This window comes from Tenrec ecaudatus, chromosome 16 (assembly GCF_050624435.1).
Source record: "Tenrec ecaudatus isolate mTenEca1 chromosome 16, mTenEca1.hap1, whole genome shotgun sequence".
Lineage (NCBI taxonomy): Eukaryota > Metazoa > Chordata > Mammalia > Afrosoricida > Tenrecidae > Tenrec > Tenrec ecaudatus.
Window position 1 is genome coordinate 30,353,616 of NC_134545.1, and position 22,857 is coordinate 30,376,472.

General features: G+C 53.0%; 1 protein-coding gene across 2 annotated transcripts in view; it reads left to right on the forward strand.

Annotated features, from left to right (window-relative positions):
* TXNRD2 (thioredoxin reductase 2) overlaps positions 1-22,857 on the forward strand; it is an 80,343-nt gene that overhangs the window by 26,592 nt on the left and 30,894 nt on the right. For both annotated transcript variants that reach the window (XM_075534950.1, XM_075534951.1), the window contains 7 exons: positions 755-811; positions 1,185-1,329; positions 2,394-2,468; positions 4,109-4,187; positions 5,147-5,209; positions 14,055-14,125; positions 21,578-21,597. In XM_075534950.1, the coding sequence (XP_075391065.1) occupies positions 755-811; positions 1,185-1,329; positions 2,394-2,468; positions 4,109-4,187; positions 5,147-5,209; positions 14,055-14,125; positions 21,578-21,597 (510 nt within the window). The remainder of the gene's footprint in view (positions 1-754; positions 812-1,184; positions 1,330-2,393; positions 2,469-4,108; positions 4,188-5,146; positions 5,210-14,054; positions 14,126-21,577; positions 21,598-22,857) is intronic.

The window sequence follows — 22,857 nt, forward strand, 5'->3', positions numbered from 1 at the left end:
CCTCCTCTTGGTCTCTAATGGCATTGGTTTGAGCGCATCCTGCAGCTTTCTGACATCCAAGGACCCATGGTGCCCAAGTCCAGTCATCTTCCTGGGCGAGGTTCCAGAGTCTTGAAGGGTGCTGGGCAATTGTGTCAAAGTCAGCCCGGAGCCTACACTCGGAGGCCTGCTGCTAGAGCTGCTGGAAGGAGGGAGACCGGGAGGCACCTTGGCTGGGAGTGCAGTCTGGAGTCCGACACATGCCCTGACGAGGAGGACTGCAGTGTGGGGGGACACAGCGTGCTCATCCTCCTCAGCAGGGCAGAGAGGAGCTGAGAACATTCTTATAGGGGACTTGGGTTTCTTAGGAGCGTGGGAGTGCAGTGGGGGCTGGGTAGCAGGCCTAGATAGGGGCCTCTGGTGTGTGGAGCTGCTTCTAATATGCTGTCCAAGGTGCCCAGGGGCTGTGGGCCCAGGCAAAATGCCAGGCCTTGAGAAGGCAGGGCAGGAAACAAGGTGGGTAAGATCCAGCCTGGGTGTAGAGAGCAGTGCCCAAGAGGGCCAGTGCAAAGGTTATGATCAGAGGAGGTCTGATGGGCCTGCCTGTATGTAGCCACATCTGAGTGGGAGGTAGGTGGCGGGTGCGTCAACCACCTGAGGCTGTGTGGGGCTCAGCAGCCACGGGGGAAGCCCCTGGGCAGCCCCTCCTGAGCCGTGTGGGCCCCGGGTGTCCCCATCCCCATGCACTCACTGTCCATTCCTCTTCCCACTCCAGCTGCTCAGTTGGGAAGGAAGGTGGCCGTGGTGGATTATGTGGAACCTTCTCTGAGAGGTAGGTGGCTCATGGGAGTGGCTGGGATGGCCTGAGGTGGGGGGAGGTCTGGGTCATGTTCAAAGGACAGCTGACACTTTCATCCTCAGTGGGCCATAGAGTTGCCCAAAATGTCTTGCCTCCTGTGTTGGTTGCCATTATTTTAAAGTTTCTCCAGGATTCTGACTTTTCACAGGACTCTGAATTCAATTGCAGAGAGTAAACCCATCAGGCAAAAGTCTCAAGGGTTGCGTTTGAGTTAGAACAAGGCAAGGGCATTACAGACAAGTGCAGAAACCCGGGCAGAGCCTGCCTCCCCTGCCCCAAGGTCCTGCAGACCTTCCATCAAGCACTGGCAGCCTGCCTCACTTTCCATGTGCTTTTCTGTGTCCAGGCACCAGTTGGGGTCTTGGTGGTACCTGTGTCAACGTTGGCTGTATCCCCAAGAAACTGATGCACCAGGCAGCCCTGCTGGGGGGCTTGATCCAAGATGCCAGCCACTACGGCTGGGAGGTGACCCACCCCGTCCCACACAACTGGTGAGAGTGGGTGCTGAGCCATCGCTTCTGCCCCTAACAGGCAGAATGGGGTTGGGGGGGGGTGCTTGTCCCATGAATCATCATAGGGAGCTTGCTAGGGTGACTCTGTCTACCCACCCACCCCCACCTCTGCCCCCAGCATTGTCTGAGAAGTATTTTGTGTTTGGGAGGGTGGATACTATGGGTAGAGATCAGAGATACTGCCCACCCCCACCCCCCACCTGCACAGGAGGGCCCCTGAAAGTGCAGTAGGGTGTGGGGCGTGGGAGCTTATGCCAGGCTTCTTCCGTCCAGGGAGGCAGCTGGGTGGCTCTGGGGCTCTCCCCAGAGGAGTCCCTGAGCTGGCTCAGCCACCATGCTGCCCTTAGGAACTGCCCAGGGATGGCCTCTGGGTGGCATGCTGACAGGCTCTGGGTGACAGTAATGTTTAACATGACCCCTGCTGTTTGTTGGTCATAACCCAAATGATCAGAAACCAAGCCCCAGGCCTCCTGTTTAGGACAGAGGCAGTGGTGCCTCAGGGTGGGTGTCGAAAGTGGGGGCTTCCAAAAATGCCGGGAAAATGCATGACCAGATACCAGAATGTTGCCATGCTCTCTTTGAAGCCCCATCCCCTGGATTCTTTTTTTTTCATGGTAGCATGCTCACGTTAGCCCCGCTTGGTGGTCCTCATGGGGAGAGCCTGGGAGGGAGAGTAGGAGAGCCCCGACTTTATTGCTAACCAGGGGTTATAACTACTTCAGGGGGCATCTATCCCCTTGATTCTTGATATTGGCACCTCAGAGTTGGTTCCAGAAGGAGCCTGGTGGTGCAAAGGTCAAGCACTCATCAGCTAACCAAGGGGTTGGCTGCTCAAAACCCTCTTCCCCGCAGCACTTCCTGTGCAGAAAGACCTGGCGCTCCACTTTCATAAATGTCACAGCTTAGAGAGAACTCCTATGGGCCGGTTGTGCTTGTTACACGGGGTCGCCGTATGTTGGGAGGGACCTGCTGGCACCCAGCTGGGACTCTGCTATTTCTTCTGTGGCCTGTGAATGCTCACCTTTGACATTGTGTGCCGCCAGGCGGAAAATGGCGGAAGCTGTTCAGAACCATGTCAAGTCCTTGAACTGGGGCCACCGAGTCCAGCTGCAGGACAGGTACGGGTCCCCAAGCATGCCTTGTCTGCCCACAGGGAGGGAGTACAGCCCCTGTGAGGTGGGCGGCAGACTCTGAGTGAGTATCAGTGTGGGCTCTGCTCTCAAGTGAGGACCCCATCAGGAGCTGGTGGGGTGCCATTGGGACATGGAAGCCGTCTGCTGAGCAAGTGGGTGCTGGTGAGGAGCCTGAGGTGCCTAAGGAACGTGTTGGAGGAATAGCCCAGCAGTCTAGTGGGGCTATGCTGAAGGGAGAGCAAAGAATGCCAAGGGCAGTGTTGGCACAGGGGACCCAGAGCCCAGCAAGGGACTCTTGAGGAGCCTGCTCCTTCCTCCAGGTATGTGATCTTTCTCCAGTGGGCCTGGCCCATAGTGCCATGGAAGATACCTGGGAAGGCCACCTGGCCAGCAGCAAAGAGAACGCCCCAGACACTGCCCCTGAACCACAAACCCCACATCTGGTTTCCTCGCTGTGGTCACTCGTGGGATGGCTTGCCTAGACCTGGGATCAGGATACCCCGACAACCTCATGAGGTCCCAGGACCCAAACACTGACACATCCTCTCTGTCTGGCACTGACTCCACCAGGATCTGCTACCCAGGAAGGTGCCGGCCTGGCGCTGGGCTCTGCCCAGCTTCGAGTCTGGTGGTGGTGGCTCTGACATGGGTTGACAAGGGGACAGGGTTTATTGGAGCCCAGTAGGACCTGTGTGATGCCTTGCTCTACTAAACCTGAAAAAGGAACACTGGTGGTGCACTGGGTTGCTAATTGCAAGGTTGGAGGTTCAAGTCCACCAAGCTGCTTTGTGGGAAAAAGATGAAGCATTTTGCTCCTGTACAGAGTGGTAGCCTGGGGAAGCCTGGAGAACAGTATTACTCGGTCGAGTAGGGTCGATCTGAGCTGGGCCAGATGTGGGTTAAATCTAAGGGCTGAGAGAGAGGCGCTGGTAGCGCTGGCTGCACTGCTCGGTGCCAACTGGGGCCTCAGTTCCTCCTCCTAGAGGGCTCTGGCCCTCAGAGTTGGTTGGTGTCGGGTGGTTCACTCTGGCAGGCCCCGGAGAGAGCCATCTTTCCTGCCTTGCCATGACCCATGGCCAAACAGTGTAGGACCCCGTGTTGGATCGCACATCTTTTACCTCCTGGCTACAGAGTGAAGGCAACTTACTCAGCTCATGAGCGAGCAGGGAGTGGGGCTCTGGGAGCCACGGAGAAGAGTCTGGTCTTGGTCATTGGAGACAACATGGGCACAGAGAACCTGGGTGCCTGCTTACCTGCCACACTCCCTCTCCTGGCCTCAGGGGGGCCCTGGAAACAGAGATTGGACACCTGTCCAGTAGGACGTGGGAGTGAGTGGAAAGCCAGTCACTTGGGCGGCAGGATGGGTCCTTGTAGATGGCCGGGATGTTCCAGAGCCCTTCAGTACTGTGGCTCTGCCTTGGCACCTGTGGTCCTGGTGGTCCAGAAATTCCAGGAGACAACAGTGATATGTCCCACCCTCCCCTCTGTTTCCTAGTGTAGCACTCCTTGAGCCTGAGCCACAGTGGTGGGCGGTGGGCCAGCAGCTGACCTGCTGGGGGGCGTCTGCACTGCTCCCTGCTGACTACTCCAACGGGACATTTGAACATCTGGTTTTGGTTTTTCAGAAAGGTCAAGTACTTCAATATCAAAGCAAGCTTTGTCAACGAGCACACAGTGCGCGGCCTTACGAAAGCGGGGAAGGAGGTAAGTGCCTGACTCGCAGGAAGCCTGCCTCCGACCTACACACCACCTGCTCTTACCCAGGTCCCACCTCCCCAATGCCACCAGGCTCACTGTGATGCGTAGCCGCCGGATAGGACAGGGGAGAACTAAGTGCCCCTTTTGACTTCTGAGACTGTCATTCTCGGTGGGAGGAGAGACCCTCTTTTCTCCCTGGGACCAGCGAGTAGATTTGGAATTGCTGACCTTGTAGTTAGTGGCCCAACATCCAACCCATGATGCCACCAGAGCCCCCCCAGCATCTCCAGCTGTTGACAGGAGAAGCGGATCTCTGAGAAGCAGGAGCTTCTCTGGCAGCAAGGGGAGGCTGATTGCAAGGCTCGGAAACCCCAGGTGCTCTTCTGCCACTGTGGGTTGGGACGGACTCTATGGCAGTGAGTTTGGTTTGGAATTTTCTTGGAAACAGAGTAACCAGCTCATGTGCAATGCTCCGGGGGCCCTGGTGGCACAGACGGGGAAGGACTGGCCTCGCTGACGAGCTGAAAAGGTGGTGGTTCAAACCCACCCTAGTGAGCCTTGACAAAGAGACCTGGCTACTGGCCTGCCAAAGGCCCCAGTCTTGAGAACCGCATGGCACAGTCCCCTCCACACACGTGCGGGCAGCAGGAGTGGGAATCGTGGGTGCTGGGTGGTACGAGGGGCAGGTGGGTTGTGCCCTCTGGGCAGGGTTTGGTGGGGGTTCCAGGAGATGCCCGCTGGTGCTCCTTGAGTGTTTACAGTAAGATGCCCCCGGCCCTCTCCTGCTGCCTGTTCAGCTGACCCAAGGCCAGGAGGCCAGCACTGTGGAGACTCTGTGCAGCTGGCCGGGGGGGCCCCCTGCAAGGTGGAGACCTGGTACCCAGAGCACCTCTGGGTACTTAAGCCCCTTAGATGTGTGGCTTCCATGTACCTGTGTGACCCAAGCTTTCTTTGGTTATCCTTAGACTTTGCTTTCGGCTGAGCACATTGTCATTGCTACTGGAGGACGGCCCAAGTACCCCGTGCATGTGAGTGTCCCCCAGGCAGCTTCGGCTGCCTCCGCCATGTGGTCTCTGGGTTCAGCTGGCACGTGAAGCCAATGCTACCGTCACTACAGCTCACCCGGTCCATGAGGCCCATGGTACTTCCACTGCAGCTCTGTCCCAGGCCTTTGCTCTGTGGAGCTGGAACTCCAGTACTCTAAGGTCCACCCTTTTGAACTACACGTGTCAGTTGCTCTCAGTGTCATCATCCGTTGTCCCTATCTGATTCCATTTGCATCATTCCAGAGTGGGAAAACCTTAGTTCATTTCCTAGGAACCCCACACCGATTCCTTTTAGCCTGCCATTAGCTCGATTCTTTTTTTTTTTTTTTTCCATCCTTTGACGTGTAGGCTATTTTTGTCTTTGTGTCTAAGATGTGTGTCATAGCTGTCAGATTGAGGCTCCTGGTTTCTTGTCCGTTCTGCTGCTCTCTCTGTCTCCGGACCGGGGACTTTAACCTCGGCCCGTTCTGTGTGAGTTGCTTTTCGTGGTACTGCCGGTTTCTTTGCTCCAGACAAACTTCTGTGCGGAGTTCATTTTGCCGGCTTCCTTGTCTTGTCTTTTTTTAATTGTTGTTAGTTTAGTGTGTACTGAATCTTTATGGTTTCCCTTGTTTTTGTTTTGATGAGATTTATTTGAGATTACTCTGTAATTTATTACTTCCCAAGTTGAAAGTCCATTCTGTCTTAAAATTCACTTGACTTCCTATCCATCTGGGAGTCCCTGAACTACACCATTCCTTCTGTTTTCTTTGTAGTTGTCTCCTCTCCAAATTGATGCCTCTGGTTTCTTACTCGCAGTCCTGTAGGTTTATCTTATTTCTGTATTATTATTTTTACAAAGGAGAATATCGCCATCTTTTTTTAGGAATATAACTCTCGTAAACATTTATTAAGGTGTTTTTTTTGGGTTTACATAGAAAGCAAATGTTTTGAGAATGATGAGGACAACAAATGTACAAATGTGCTTGACACACAATGGATGTATATATGGATTGTGATAAGAGTTGTATGAGCTCCCAATAAAATGATTAAAAATAAATAAAAAGGAGCTATTTCAGCTTATGCAGCTAGAAAGTCTATGAATGCACAATTTGGGGGGGGGAAGTTGTTTGTTTGTTTTAATACTTTTATTGGGAGCTCTTACATCTCTTATCACATGCATACATTCCTCCAGTGTGTCAAGCACATTTGCACATATGCCGCCATCATCATTTTCAAAGCCTTCTCTCCCACTGGAGCCCCTGCTATCAGCTCCCCAGGTCTGTCTTATTTCGGACCCTTATATGCCTGGGTTGCCTTCTGGGGGGTGTTGCCCTGTGCGCTTATATCAGTCTCTTGTCCAAAGAGCCCCCGTAGATGTCTTATAAGACTGGTCTGGTTTCACAGATTCCTTTTATTTCTATTTATCTGGAAATATCCTAATTGCACCGCTGCATTTGAAGAACCATTTTTGCTGGAGATATAATTCTTGGGCAGCGATTATTTTCTGTCAGAGGTTTATATATTTCATCTCATTGCCTGCTTGCCCGCATCGTTTGTTTCAGATGAACTTGTTTGTCAAGAAAGAGTCCAAGTTACTTTCAGTTTTACTTTTTTGTTGTTGCCACTCAGGCCACTATTTAGGGTTGAGGGTTTAGGAACCTGGAGGGATTTTAAAAGAAGCATCCCTTATATACTTACACGGCCCATCTCAAGAAATAAAAGCAATATCCTGTTGAACCCTCCAGGTATGTGGTTCTGTCTTCATCCGACATGATTTCTCCTAAGAATGAGACTCTAGTCTTTATTGGTTCCCTTTTGTAGGTAGCTTTTTGTTTTGACTTACTCTCAGAGTTCTTTGATCTTTGGAAAATTTGATTATTATTATGTGTCTTGGCAATTTTCTTACGGGGTCTATCCTGTTTGGGATCTGTTCAGCTTCTTGGATATATATATATATCTTCTCATCATTCATATTAGGGAAGTGGTTTTTTTCCTCCTAATCCAAGGCATAAATATACTACCAAACACAATGAAAAATACCCACATTTCAGAAAGCCACATAGAAGGCTGGGTAAAAATATGACATTTATCCACATCAGAAATCTTCATCAGAACCCACAGATTGAGAAGAAATATTTGGCAATGATGTATCAGATAAAGGGCTAATTTCGAAAACCTATAGAAAATGGCAACGCCTTAATAAGAAAGCTATGAACCCAGTGCCGCAAGGTGTGAATGCAATATCCCGGCGTGGAGTAGGGAACCAGTGGAGAGGTCTGGGAGGCTGGCCCCAGCACCATAAATTAAGTGGATTCCTGCCCCTCCCCCGAAAAGAATTTGTTTCAAAGGACGACATTGACTCTGCAGCTCCGGGAGATGGACATGTCTGATCAGAGCACACGGGAGCAGATGAAGGGGCAGGAGGAGAGAGTGGAGCACAGCCTGGCCCACCAGACCATGAGGAGGATGTTCCTGAGTGGAGCAGCCAGTCCACAGAGAGAACAACATGGCTGGCCCCACTATGAGAAATGATGCCCCTCAGTGACTAAGGGCGATACGGGGACAGCACTGGAGACACAGTGTGGGAATTGCATGACCTGATCCCACCACACCGAGGCAAAGCACTGGGGCAGTGCAGCGGAACAGCAAGGGAATGGAGTGGCAAGGTCCCAGGGAATGCTGAAAGTAGACTTTGGGGCCCCAATAGACGGGACCAGAAAACACTCCTAAGGGCCAGCAAACGATCCCTGAACTAACTACAAGCTTTTCTCTTGTGAAAAAAAAAAAAAAGAAAGCTATGAGACCAAACAGTGACAATCTTAATGTCGCCAAAGATGTTTTGCAAAGTCAGTGCACCTCTGACCCGAATCTCAGCACGATTCTTCCAAAGAAATGGGCAAACTGATCACCAGTTATACATGGAGAGAGAAGAAGCCCAGGATAAAGGAAACACGATTAAACACAAAGTAGAAGGCTTTTCATTCCCAGACTTTAAAGCTCGTTATACAGCACAGTGATAGACATGAAGAATGGCAGGTTAAAATTGAGGACCCGGCTCTCTGATAAAGGACGAAAGCACACTAACTGGGGAAGAGAGCCTTTTCAACAAACAGGGAAAATGAGATCCCCACCTGCAGAAGAATGAAACAGGACCCATGCTTCATATCATGGACAAAAAGAAACTCAAAACGGATAAAAATGGATTAAATATAAACCCCAGAACCATAAAAACCATCCATAAAAAATTAGGGACAAATGTAAGGGTCTTAATGCAAGACACAAATATACTACCGAACATAATGAAAACCATCCACACCACAGAAGACAAGATACAGGTCTGGAGCATTCTCAGATTACGACATTTATGAACAGCAGAAGACTTCATTGATAGAGTTAGAAGAGAACCTACAGATTGGGGAAAATATCTCCTAATGATACATCAGATTAAAGGGCTAATTTCAAAACTCTATAGAAAACTACAACATCTTCATTAAAGAAAAAGACAAATAACCCAATTAAAAATGGTTGCAACACATGAATAGACAATTTACAAAAGATGATAACTATATGAAAAAAGAAGTAGTTAGTAATTAGAGAAATACACATTGAAACAATGAGATACCACCTCACACTGACTGGCTTTAAATAAAAAAATTTAAAGACAGAAAGCAATTACTGTTGGCGAGCTTATGGAGAGGTTGGAACCATACATTGCTGGTGGGGCTGAGGAACATACAACCTCTGTGGAATTCAGTATGACGCTTCGTTAAACAAATGCAAGCACAGTATGATCTTCTGATCCTGTAATCCTCCTTCTGTGTGGGTAGGTGCCCTAAAGGAGATAAAGAACACAGCCCCACCAAGCACATGCACACACCTAGGACTTTGCCGCAACTTCCATGGTTGCAAACAGATGGAACCACCCAAACTTCCGCTTCCAGAGGCATGGGTACCCCGACTCTGGTGCAGTCACACATGGCTATGAGGCTCTTAAACACCCCAAGACACAGACAGCCCTAGAGAACAGTACACTTAGCAGAGTTTGTCAGTCTTATAAAGACAAAGCTGTGAGGACACCACTGTTATCAGGACAAACAAAGAGAAGTACTCTTCACACCAAAGGATGAAACTTCGCAGGCTTCGGGGCAGGGACAGGGGTGGGAGGGGCAGGGAGAGGGAGGTGATGGAGGGAAGGGAGGCAGGTTGGGAGTGAACTAACACACAGAGCTCATTTATGGGGGTGTGAAGCGACACTATCACGGATTTCATTGGATGAAATAAGCTATGCGACTCCACAGAATACGCTTTCCTTTAAAAACCAAATAAGGTTAAAATTTAAAGGAAAAAGCAAGCGAAGGCGCACAGGCTTAAAAACCTGTGTCCCGTTTCCCTTAGACCTGAACACGGGTCTGAGTGGCTGACAAAGGGGGACAAGTGCAACCGAAGGGGCTTGTGTTCCTTTGTTTACTTCATCAGTTTATTGGGAGCTCTTACACATGTCATAACATTCAAATGGATTAAGCACAACAGTACAGTTGCTACTACAATCCGTTTCAAAACATTTTCTTTCTTCTTGAACTCTCTTTGTTATCAGCTCCCCCCACCCTTCCCCCAAGAACCCTTGTTATGATTGTTACGTATCATTAATGTATTCTGTCTGTCTATCTAGCCGTATCTTGCCCCCCCCCCCAGGTTACCCATTTACTTACGCTTCTCTTATTCTCTCCCCTCTGGGGGGACCATGCGGTCATCGTGGCGATCAGCCTCCCCCTCTCCCCCTCTCCCCCCTCCTCCCGTATCCTCAGGGAATCGTGGCTCCCATTACCCTTTCTGAAAGGTCATCCAGCCTGGCATGCCTGCATCGAACCATCTTGTCTCATCTTGCCTTAAAGTAAGGGGAAGAAAGATGAAAGAACCAGGGGATCGGTAGGAGTTTCGTCCGTGCTCTACCACACACACCCTGGATTCTTCCTCCCTGCATGTGGCCGCTCTGTGAGGGCCTGGCCAAGTGTTGTACAGGTGGGCTTTAGGTCTCCACTCTTTCCACGCTCCTTCACGTCGATTTGATTGCTTGATTTTGAACTTCTGATACCTATTCCTGTCGACACCTTGTGATCACACAAGCTGGTGTGCTTCTTCCATGTGGGCTTTGTTGCTTCCCTGCTTGATGGCTGCTTGTTTGACAGAGGTATGTTCTTTAGTGACATAAATTAATTTCTAACATATGAAAAAATTGACTAAGACATGAATAGCCTATTTATTAAAGATGATAGCCAGGCAGCCAACAAGCAAATGAAGAAATGCTGATGATCATTAGCTATAAAAGAAACACAAATTACATCAACGATGACATACTATCCCATACTGACATTCATCATAAAAAATAAACAGAACAGCAAGTAACAAATGCTGGAGAGAATGGGGAGGGATTGGAACACTTATCCGTTGCTGGTGGGATTGTGGAATTGCATAGTCACTATGGAAACAGCATAGCACCTCCTTAAACAACTGTGGACGGAAACACCGTAAGACCCAGCAGTCTCTCTACCCAGTCAACACCCGACAGAAATAAAGAGCAAAACACTAACACATGTATGCACTTCCATGCTTATCGGAGCAATCTCTGTAACAGCGAACCGATGGAAGCAAGCCCAGACCCTCTCTGGGGAATGGCCAAGTCAACTCTGGTACATGCACCTCATGGACTAGTATGCAGCCGTAAAAACAACGATGAGACTGTCACATACACCGGATCATGGACAAAACCGGAAGACATTATAGTCAGGAAATGTTGTCAGTCTCATCTAGAAAATATTTCACACCACCATCATGAAAGAAAAACAGCAACAAACATGGTTTTTACGTCACAGGGAAAACCTTGGAAGGTTATGACAAGGCCATGGCGGGGAAGGGCCCCGGGGAAGGGTAGGGAGAGGAGGTGAGGGGCGGGAAAGAGCAAGACAGACCCGCATGCAGTGGGCTTCCCTGGGCCGCTGTCAAGCTGTCCCGCTCCCTTGCCGTCCGTCCGTCCGTCCGTCCGTCCTCACACCATTCCTGCTCCAGCCTTCGCTGCCGGCTCGGCGCCTGTGTCCTTGAAGGGTGTTCTCACGCCCCTGCCCTCCACGTTAGTGAGCATGATGTCCTTTGACAGGAACTGGCCCCTCCTGGTGACATGTCCAAGTCCGTGAGATAAAACCTCACCAGCCTTGCTCCCAAGAGGCGTTCTGCGTGTCCGTCCCAGACAGATGCGTCTGTTCGTCGGCTCGTGCCAGCGCCGCAGTCCAAGCGCGCCCGTTCTTCTCTGGTCTTCCTTAGTCCTGTCTGCTTGTCCCTGTGAGGATGAGGCTGTCAAAACTAGTGCACCTGTCTTCTCGAAGTGACATCTCGGCTCTAGAGCACTTCAAAGAGGGTTTGTGCACCGACAGTTCCCTGGAGCTGCGGTTCTCAACCTGGGGGTCGCAACTCCTTTGGGGGTCGAGCGGCCCTTTCACAGGGGTTGCCGATTCATAACAGTAGCAAATGGCAGTGATGAAGTAGCAACGAAAATCATTTTATGGTTGGGGGTCACCACCACATGAGGCACTGTATCAAAGGGTCGCCGCATGAGGAAGGCTGAGAACCCCTGTCCTATGGATCTTTCAGTTTTGTTTAGGAGTTGTTTCTAGCGTGGTTCTTCTCTACTCAGCTGATGTGATCTTAGTGCTTGGTAGTGTGGCTCTTGGTAGCCTACTTACTGCAGCCCCCAGACCCACTCAGCACTCCCTTTATCCATCCCTTACCACCTACCACCCCCAAAAACAAATTCACTGCCATGAAGTTGGTCCAACTCATCATGACCCTGTAGGATGGGGTAGAACTGCTTCTGCGAGTTTCCAAGCCTGAAATCCTGTATGGGAGTTGAAAGCCTCTTTCTCCTACTGACCTATTCGTCCCTTAGCTGACTCTACTTAATTCCCATTTAGATCTTCTTCATTTTTCTATTTTTTGTTTTATGGTGGATCAAGTGGGGGATTTACATTTTAGAGTCTAAGCTGTAAATTTAGACTATTGAGGTAGTTAGTTTATTGTGCCAACCTGGCCAATAAACACAGGTGGGGTTAATTGAAGGGCGGAGAGATAAATGGCTCTGTGAGCCTCACCTTTCTAGTTCTTGGATCTCTTGCTTTCTGATGGTCAGACCAGTGTGCAGCTGCCTTAGCCAGTACCCTGCTTCAGCTGGCGAGACTCACTTCTGCAAGCCACATGGACCTACCTCTATGCAGCCCTGGGTGCTGGAGCAGCCGTGTGGAGACCCTTGCCAGTGCTGAGATGCTTATACATTTACTGATTCAGCTTTCCTCCTGCAGTCAGCATCATAGTGTGTGTTTTGTGAGATGGAGGAGGACTTTGTGGATTGGTGTTGAACATATGGGTTAATGGGTTAATGTTGGACTTGTGGGCTTGGGCAGCACTGGGTTGGGATGTTTTCTTGATGTGCACTTAACCTTTATATAACACTCTCTTATACATGAGTTTCTGTGACTAACACACCTATTAACTCTGCGTTCAACAGTTCAAACCACTCATCAACTCTCTTGTATTCTACCCTGTCTCTTCCTCTAATTTCTCTTCTCCCTCTCTTGGTCCTTCATCCTCCCTTTCACCAAGTCAACACCTGCCACTCCCCTCGTTACTTCACCTTCCCTCCCCTGCCCCCCTTAGGGAACTCGCGTAGTTTGTTCCATTCGGTATGCAAGTCTGCCCTTCCCACACTGACCTCGTAGAATAGTTTTCCTTTTGTGATTGCTCTTGTGATACAACGGCCATTTCTTCTGGACTGTTTCTAGGATTCTTTTGGGGGCTGGGTTATTCAGTGATGTGTCTATCTGTGGGCCTCTTTCGGTTAACCTAGCCTAGCTAACACAGACAGGTGGTGGATGCAGCGCTCGTGCTGCAGCCCTACTAGGTGGCGGTGCTTGTCTTCGGCTCACACCAAGGAGGGGTGAAGTGGGAGCCTCTGAGTCCCGTCGTCTCCCTGCCCTGCCTCACCACCTCCTCCCAGACTGCTCCCTGAGACTTGCTGTGATTCTGCCTCGGGTGGCTTTACAGGCTTCTTGGTTTGCTTTTCGCAAACCTCAGAAATTCTGGACTTTATTTTTCCTGCCAATTAGAATTGTAAACTGTTTAAAACCTATTTCCTCTCAGTGAATACGTGGTACCCTCACACCCCAGGAAGAGGGGCCCTAAATGTGCAGCTGCCCCACTTCAGGTCAATTCCAGGACCCCAGAACTCACCTGGGTTGGTACTTCGAGGGGGCTGGGAGGTCTAGCCTTCAGCCTTGCCCCGGGGAGCTGCCCCACTGCCCCATGCTCCTCAGGTGCTCTTACTCCCAGCCCTCATCCTGAGAGGCTCCCCAGTGTTGTACTCCCCCCGCTTTCACTCACTCTGAGGACAGGATTCTTCTGATCATGTGGCTCCACCTCCATCACCTTTGACCCTATCCCCAGAAATGCTCCACCTGACCTCCTCCCTCGGATTCTGGGCCTTCTGGAGCCATGGGGGGCTGCTCCCACACTCCCCACCCTTTCTATCTCTTCCCTTCACAAGTACTCTTTCTGTGTGGCCCCTGAAGCACCTGTACGGGCCTCAGCCTCTGTGCCTGGTGTCTGAATGAAAGAGGAGGTGCCTGCCTGGGCACCACGTGTTCCTTTAGGAGACGGGGCAGACGGTGGTCTGAGCCAGAATCGGGGAGGCCTGCCTCTGTCCGCACAGATGCAGCACACTACTGGGGTGGTTGTGGAGCTGTGTGCGTGCCTCTCTGAGGAAAGCCCTGCAGCAGGCCGAACTGCTCCCTTTTCTTGACAGGTTGAGGGTGCCCTGGAGTATGGCATTACAAGCGACGACATATTCTGGCTGAAGGAGTCCCCTGGAAAAACGTAAGGCCCTGCCACAGGCACGCATGTTCTTTTCCGTCCCTAGAGGGAGTTGGCTTTGGTCCTCGCTGGGGTACTGGTCCCCCTTTGTTTATAAAAATGTAAAGAAAACCCTTTCCTCTTGCCCTCTGCTGGTGCCCAGTGTCTGGTGGCAGCCTGAGAAGCAACAGTGTGAGTTGTATGTCCAGGGCACTGACTTTTCTGCAGGGTCCTGGCAGCCCCCGGGATGAGACGCCAGCATGGGTATTGGGGAGGGTGTTGAAGGGCAAAGTAGAGCCAGGTCACCTGGAAAAGCCCCTTAGCTCTCCCCTGGCCGCCATCAAAGGTGAGCTTCCCTAAAATGGAGCAAAGAACCCTGAGAACCGCAGTCTGCCTGATGCCCCACCAGCAAGTGCTGAGCGCATCCATCAGCTCAGCCCACAGACGCCGTGCTTGCAGGGACCAGGGCGGCCACCAGAGGGCAGCCGAGGCTTGGTCATCCTGGTGCCCAGCTTCTCCGGCGTGTGTGTGTGTGTGTGTGTGTGTGTGTGTGTGTTTTTACTTGGGTATGTGTGCACGCGCACAGACCTGTGTGCATGTGTTTCGGTGTCCTGTATGTGGGAGCTGAAGCGTGAATGAGTATCTCTTGGTGTGTGTGTGTTGTGCGCGTGTATGTGAGAACATGTGAGTGTGTGTGTGTGCATGAGTGTGTCTCCAGATGTTTGTGAGCGCATGTGGGAAGTGGAGTAGCCCGGGTAGTACAGTGCGACGTTCTACTCCTGTGCAGAGTTGGTCTCAGCAATCCACAGGGGCAGGCCTACCCCGCCCCGTAGGGACCTTCTGAGTCAGCAGGGACCCAAGGCCAGTGAGATGGTGTCGATTTGGCAGTAGTGGATGGGGAGGCCTGGCGGTGCAGTGGATTGAGTATGGACTGCGGAGCAAGAATTCAATCCCTCAGAAGGATGAGCCTACCGCTCCGGAAAAGACTGACGGCCAGGGAGCCCCATGGGGCAGTTCAACTCCGAGTCAGGGAGTGCGTGTGTGTGTGTGTGTGTGTGTGGCGCAGCCTGCTCATCTTCCTCACGGGACCCTCAGGCTCTGGGTGGAGTGTGGTGGGGTCCTCCCACTGCCGGCAAGCCTCTCCGAGGGCTCTCTTTTTCCCCGCGCCGTGCATCTGCATCGTTGAGAAGCTGGGGAGAGGGTATTCTGACTATCTCCATCCAGTACCCCCCCAAACACACATCCCTGCCTGCCCCCTCCCTCCACGCCTCTGGCATGGGGGCTTCTTACAAGGCAACACGCAGAAAAGCATGTTGCTTTTCACACCCGCTGATCTCCCCTGGTTGGACATGGACACAGTCGGTGTGTGTGTGGGGGGCGGGGGTCAGTCTTTTGCTGCGGATGCCTGGAGTCTGTATGTGGTGTCTGCCCTCAACTCTGCTGGTGCCCAGCACAGTGTCCTCTGATTGCTGCCGCCCCACCCCCACCCCGTTTCTTACCCACCTTATTCCTGTACAAAGTATTATGCTTCTTGCATTATTTTCCTGCCACATCCTCAAGCCATCATCACCCACCCCCAGAAGATTCTGGACTTCCCCAGACTTCTTCCATGACTTGCTGACAGTGGGCTCTTCTGTGAGTCCATGCCGCCTGGGGATGCCCCAGGTAGTGTGGTCTGCAAAGAATCGATAGTGTTTATTTTCTTCAGGAAACACACACACACCCCCAAAAAACACACGTTTAGATTTTTATTGTTTAAAGCACTTACACTGAGAAGGAATCTTAAGTATGTTGTTGTTGAAGGAGACGGAGAGAAAGAAACATTTGCAGTGTAACAGTCAATCCACTTGGTTCTGAGCATGATTTATGTGAGGAAATGGTTTTAAAAAAAAATTAAGCTGGAGCTATCTCCCCTGTACGATGCTTCTGTGAAAATACCGCTCTTGTCCGCTGCTGTTAATGCAAGTTGTAACAGTGTAATATGGCAGTCCGTGTTTACATGCCACATTCCTCTGCTGTAGTCAAAATAAGCCTGGAGGGTCCACAGTAGCATTTCTGTGTTTTATCAGCTTGGGCTAGGGCCGAGGGGGAGGCTGCTGCTCACACTCGGAGGGGCTGCTTCTGCCAGATTTATTTGCCTTATAAATATCCCTGGTGTTTATTTTAACTCGCCTTTAAAATGGAGCTCAAATGAATATGGACCTTGGGGCTGCTCTTCTGGCCCCTGAGCTGTGTGGGGACAGTCAAGGCCGGTTCTGTCCCAGAGGCCTGGCCGGCTGGCTCCGGAAAGCCAGCACAGGGTGGCCGCCTGTTCATGGGAGCACCACGCCTGTGCCTCTGTAGACATGGGTGCCTGCACCCTCCCAGCTGCTGGGGGTGCTGCACCAACTAGTCTGTGGCCCGGAGCCAAGGGGTGCCTGCAGAGTGGCCTTGGGTAGAGTTGTTCTGTGGGTTCTGCCGCTGCACACAGGACACAGGGTGGCTGAGCTCTACTGGACACTGTATCTACGTGGGCCTCAATGATGAAGAACTTTGGGTTCTGGCCAGTGGGACCCACCAGTGAGAACCTGGGGCTCTTTAGATCCTAGAGGCTTCCCCACCCACCTTAACCTCCCCTTCCTCCATGTGCCCCCGCCACCTCCCCCTGCCACCCTTGTGAGCACCTGAGGACCCCACCTGTCACTGTGCGTGGCTCAGGAGCTCCGAGCTAGCCAGGGCTCAAGGCCAGGAAGCTGCAGTAGAAACCGAGCTGTTTACCCACTGCCTGGAGAGTTGTGGTGCAGTGGGTTAAGCACTTGGCCCCTCCGCCACCAGCTGCCCCCTGGCAGAGACGGGTAGATGGAACGATGGCGACAGACTGACTAATGCTCTTCAGGAGACTGCCGGGTGCCCACGGCTGGCCCGGTCCTGCTGAAGGAATCTGAGGAGAGGGAGCAAGTGGGAGGCCCCCACCTCCCACAACATGCAGCGAAGCCTGGACGGACGTAGGGACTGACGCCTGTAAGGCTGGCAGCAGGGGAAGTGAGGCCCGGACCCCTGGCACCTGAAGGGTCTGTGCCGCCTGAATGCTAGCGCCGCGTCTGGGCGCCTTTCCTTTCCCATGGTCTGGTCTCCTGAGTTTCCCTGTGCAACTTCAAGGCCGGGTGGAGAGGCGTAGGGTGGGCGGGAGTGGCCGGGGGCAAATGATGGTGGCGAGTGAGCAGGACAAGAGGAAACGGGCCCTAGTGGGCGAGGCGTGAGGGCCTGGTATGGTGGAGGCGGGGGGGTGGGGGGGTGATGAGGGTGGGCATAGCTCAGCCTGGGGGTGGGGGAAGGGGGGAGGGCCTAGAATGACTAGGGCTCAAGGGGGTGTGAGACCCTTGCCTGGCCCGGCGAGGGCAAGGGTGTGGGGCAGCCGTGGTGGAGGTTGGGAAAGGAGGGAAGGGCCTAGCCTGGCCTGCCTGAGGTTCCAGGTGGGGTCAGGACCCGGCATGGCCAAAGCTGGGGGCGAGGGCGAGGGGGAGGCAGTGAGCCCACTGTTCATGCGACTTTCCTGGTCTCTCTGCTCACCGTAGGACTGCCTCCTGCAGCCCTGCCAGGCCACGGGGGCCTCTGAATTCCTTAGACCTCACCCCCCTGGGCTGCCTGCTGGCTGCCAGGTTTTGGGGTTCTGGTACCTATGCTGAGGGAGCTTGGACGCTCTGTGGCTAGCTGTCTGCCAAACTCTGCTCAGAGCTGCCAGCAGTGGGCGCCAGCACGCTTACCTGTCTCTGCACAACTCCCCATGCCCCAGAGTCTTCCAGAACACCAACCAGGCCTAACCACCCTGCTCCTGGCTGCACCCCTCCTTCCACAACCCCAGGAACTGCCCACCCAACCTGCTGGCTCCTGGGGCAGGTGGTAAAGCCAGCTCTAGACTCCCCCCCCCCCCCACTGCCTGTGACCGCACCAGAGCCCAGCACTTTCTGCTGAATCCCCAGGGCTCTGTGACCGTTTTCAGGGGGAAAAGCAGGAGGGCATTTGTGTCCGCTGAGGTGATTTCATGCCGCCTGTTGGAGCTGTGGGGCCGTGAGCTAAGCACTGAGAGCTGCTAGCCTAGAGGTCGCCAGTTGGAACCTGACAGCCGCTCCATGGGCGAAAGATGAGCCTTGCTGCTCTCGCGGGGCTCGACAGCCTCAGAAACCCTAGGCTGGGTGTTCTGAGCAAGAGTCCGTGCCCAGGTAGTGGGTTTGGATTTCTCAGGTTTGTCATGGAGGATTTTCTTTTTTTAAACTCTAAATTGTAATGCCAAAAAAGGAACCCTGTGCTCCACTGGATCGAGTGCTGACAGTTAACCAGGAGGTCAGCCATTGAACCCCCTCACCCACATCGCTGCGAGGGAGGAAGGCGAGGCCGCTTGCTCCTGTAAAGATTGACAGCTTCTGAAAACGTAGGGAGCAGGCCTACTCTGCCCGGCATGGGTGAGGCTGCTGGCACCTGGTCGCTGTTTTTTTGTGTTTCATCCATGGGCGTGAGTTCAGTTCCAGTCTCAGGTCACTCTCTCCTTGCCAGACCAATAAACCTGGCCTTGTTTGTTTGTTTTGACGATTTTGAGTTTTGTTCCACATTTTCCTCCCACCTCACCCAGGCCTTCCTATTGTGATTCCTTTCAGAGCAGCAGGCAGTGGGGGCGGGCACTGCCTACTTCTCCAGGGCTCAGAGCGATGGGCATTGAGGTTTGCAGGGCCCCTCGGACTAATTGTTGGCGTGTGGCATTGAATTTCCTCACTCTGTCTTGCGGTGTAGAGAGGCCAGTCTGCACCTTGACGGCCCTTCGTTCTTTTCATGGAGGCCTAGTGCGTCTAGCCTTAGAAGCTTGGACTGGGCTGCAGCAGGGAAGCCTCTCCTTCTTGGATGAGGAGCTGGGCCCTGCTGCCTGCATCACTGCCTGTCACCCGGTGGTCCCACTCAAGCTGGGTCTTAGAGCCCCTGCCGTGGTCTCAGGGCCCCTCTCAGGCCTGTTTGTACCCCAGCTTCCGTCCAGGCCAAGGCAGCCCAGCTGTAGATTCAAATACCAAACCCAACCCAGTCCATCTCACTGCCAGTCAGTCCCGACGTGAAGCTGCCTGTCATAGGGAGCCTGGCCATGTCTCTGCGAGAAGCAGCATGGACGGCGTTCCGTCTTCCAGGATGCCTCACTCCTCACCCTCATTTCTGGGCTTCTTCGAAGACTAAGCACGTGAATGGATAAGTCGGTGCATGAGGACGGAGGAGAACCCTCACTGAGGACGGTGGGAAGGGGTCCCAGGACAGCTGGCTGCTGAAGGCCAGGGAGTTCATTGCCCACTGAAGCCAATGCTGCCATAGCCATACCCATGCCCTCTTCAACTGGCCCCTGCCCCTTTGCCCCTGAGCCTCTGGCACCAGTTCTGAGTTGACAGCTGGGAGGAAGCCAGTGGGAGGAGGCTTGATGAGGGAGGAGGCTTGATGACGCAAACCCACACAAGTGCTCACGCCCCTACAGTGTCCATACCACCAAGCCTGTTGGTGGCTTGAGGAAGGAGCTGCAACCGGGGCCTGCTTGTTTGCCCAGCACCTGCAAGGAGCACGTGGTATCCGCCAAGATAGAAGACAGATTTTCCCAAGTGAGGAGATGAACTGGCCGCTTGTTGGGACTGTGGCAGGAGGGAGGCCATGAAGAAGCAGCTTGGCCTGGCCCGCCTTGCCGGTCCAAGGTGTGGTAATGCCTTGGGGGCTGTGAAGGGTGTGGGGCCTTCTGGCTGGCCTCTTCACCTGAGAGTGTCTTCATTGCTGAGACCAGAGGCTTACAGGACGAGGAGGGCTAGCCCAGCCGGCCTCTGAGGCAGCCGTTCCCCCACCTGCACATTGGCCCTCAGCTGCGCCTCTCATGGACATGGGCCCCGGGCCACCTCCTGAGCTAAGCAGCCAGGCTTTGCTTGAGCTTCCAGTTTGCATTTCGGGCCAGATGGTCAAACTGCTCCGTTCTGCTTGGCTCATTCAGAGTCACTCAGAATTTCATCTTCCCCCAAAGCAAGGGTTGATGCCTTTCACCAAACACACACACACACACACACACACACACAATGAGTCCAAAAGCCAGGTGCGTCCCGATGCGTTGGTGGAGAAAGGGATGCGATGGTGGAGACGCGGCATGAAGGGAATTTTGTGTGGGAGCCGTTCTGAAGACTTCTAGTATGTTGCCGGGGGCTCTGGTGGTGCGGGTCAAGCATTGGGCTGTGATCTGTGAGGTCCGCAGTTCAAAACGAATCACTGTCCGTTGGTTTGAGTCTCGGAAAGTATCACAGGGCAGTTCTACCCTGCCCTACAGGGTTGCTGTGAGCCAGCCTCGACTCGATGGCAGGGGGTTAAGCTGTGCAGTCACTGGCGACTCATGGCAGCCCGGTGGGTGCACAGTGGAAGCACTCCCAGGCTTCGCAAGGCTGGGACCTTCTGCAAGCAGACTGTGAGGCAGGCCTCTTCCCAGGTGCCTCTGGGTGAGTTTGAACTGCCAACCTTTTGGCTAATAGTTGAGCCCTTAACCTTTCTCCCTGTCCAGGGTTGCCTCCTACTAGAAACATGCAGGGGTTTCAGAATGTTTGTGGGACAAGTAAACTCTTGGAGGTCATCGCGTGTCGGTGCCTGGGGGCCTGGGTGACACTGGGTCAGTGGGGAACGCTGAGAGCCAGCAGAGGTCGGGCTGAACTCCATCTGCTCGCTCAGTCAGCAGTGCCCAGCCCGACTTTGTCCCCAGCTCCGGCGAGGAAAGCCCCAGACCACTTGTTCGCGCAGGCAGGGCCCCTGCAGAAGTATTCCAAAGGATACGGCACTTTTTGAAATGGAATTATATCATTAGTACCTGCTGGGATTACTGCTGACATTGGGTTTATCCGTCCTTACATCACCTCCTCTTGTTCAAAGGCAGAGGGAGTGATCTGACGAGCCCACCCGCATGCTGCCCCTGGGCTGGAGGTTTCACTTGTGTGTGTGTGTGTGTGTGTGTGTGTGTGTGTACAGAGAGTGCGGTGTTGAGAATCAGGCAGAATCTTTACATTTTAAATCTCTAAAACTCCCAGCATCCCCTGCTGCTGCTCCAGAGCAGGATGGCCTCGGCATGGCCTTTGGACCTCTGAGTTCCGAGGGCCCTGCTTCTCATGCCCCTGGGCCGCCTGCGCACCTACAGGCCTCCCGGCTTTGCTTTGTGGCACATTGGGCCCACGGATGGTGCACGTCCCATCTCACACCTGCTATAAAGCATTCCCTGCTCCCCACCTCCTCCCCCTGGCCCTGGTGACCAGAGTGACCAGAGTCAAGGCACCCCTCTGCTGTCCTGACTGAACCCCCCTGTGGGCTTCGCTCCTCCTGTTGAACGAATAGCCCCTCATCTGGCCTACAGGGCCCAGAGACCAATGTCCACTGAGTCAGGCCCCGGCCCCGGCACATGCACTGTGGTGGCCCCATGTGTAGACTCACTCTGCTCTCTCTCTCTTTCTGTGACAGGTTGGTGGTCGGCGCCAGCTGTATCCTTTGCCAGCCTGGAGGTGACAGGCTGCTGCTCTAGACTTCCTGAAACTGAGGCTGTCCTTGCTTCCCCCAGCCCCCGCCCCCGCTCCAGTAGCCCCTCACGTCTTTAGGGCAGTTGCTTGGCCACTTGAACTCCAGCACTTAAGGGGTGTTCAGGGTAGTGACCTCTGCTTTGAGACCACTTGAGGCTGACCTTCTGCAGCTGAGACTTCCTGGAGTTGTCTCCTGAGCCCAGCAGGGTAGGAGAGCCGGGGTCAGGGGAGAGGGCCAGGGAGATGAAAGGATTGGCCAAGCACAGTCCCCAACGGCTGCCTCATGTCCATCAGGAAGGGCGTTCTCCCCACTGGAGCCCCAGCCGACAGCTCTCTTTCGCCACCTGGGTCCTGGCGAGGTGAGGCTGCAGGGAGTCCCCTCTGCTTGCTATGGGACCAGTGTAGGGAGGGGGTGTGCAAGTGGGACTTCACCCCTCCATCTGGCCTGGCCCCGCAGCCTCCGCCAGGGTGCAGCAGGCACGGATCATCCGGGAGCCGTTGTGTGGTCCCTTTTCCACGCTGTCGTTGAGGGGGTTGCCTCCTAAGGATTCCAAGGCTGACTTAAAAAAAAAATCATTTTATTGGGGGCTCTCACAGCTCCTATCACAATCCATACATATATCCTTTTAGTCAAACACATCTGTACATATCATATGTTGTCATCATCTTTTTTTTCCTTTTTACTGGGGGCTCGTACAACTCATCACAATCCATCCATCCATCCATGGTGTCAAGCACATTTGTACATTTGTTGCCATCACCATTCTTAAAACATTGCATTCTACTTGAGCCCTTGGTATCAGCTCCTCATTTTTTCCCCTCCCTCCCTGCTTCCCCCTCCCCCATGAATCCTTGATAATTTATAAATTATTATTTGTCATATCTTACCCACTCCCTTCACCCACTTTTCTGTTGTCCACCCCCCAAGGAGGAGGTTATATATAGATCCTGGTAATCAGTTCCCCCTTTTCACCCCACCCTCCTGGTATTGCCATTCTCTCCACTGGTCCTGAAGGGATTATCAGTCCTGGATTCCCCGTGTTTCCAGTTCTTATCTGTACCAGTGTACATCCTTTGGTCTAGCCAGATTTGTAAGGTAGAATTGGGATCATGATAGTGGGCAGGGGAGGTTGAAGGAAGCATTTAGGAACTAGAGGAAAGTTGTATGTTTCATCATTGCTGCACTGCACCCTGACTGGCTCATCTGTAAGGGGATGTCTAGTT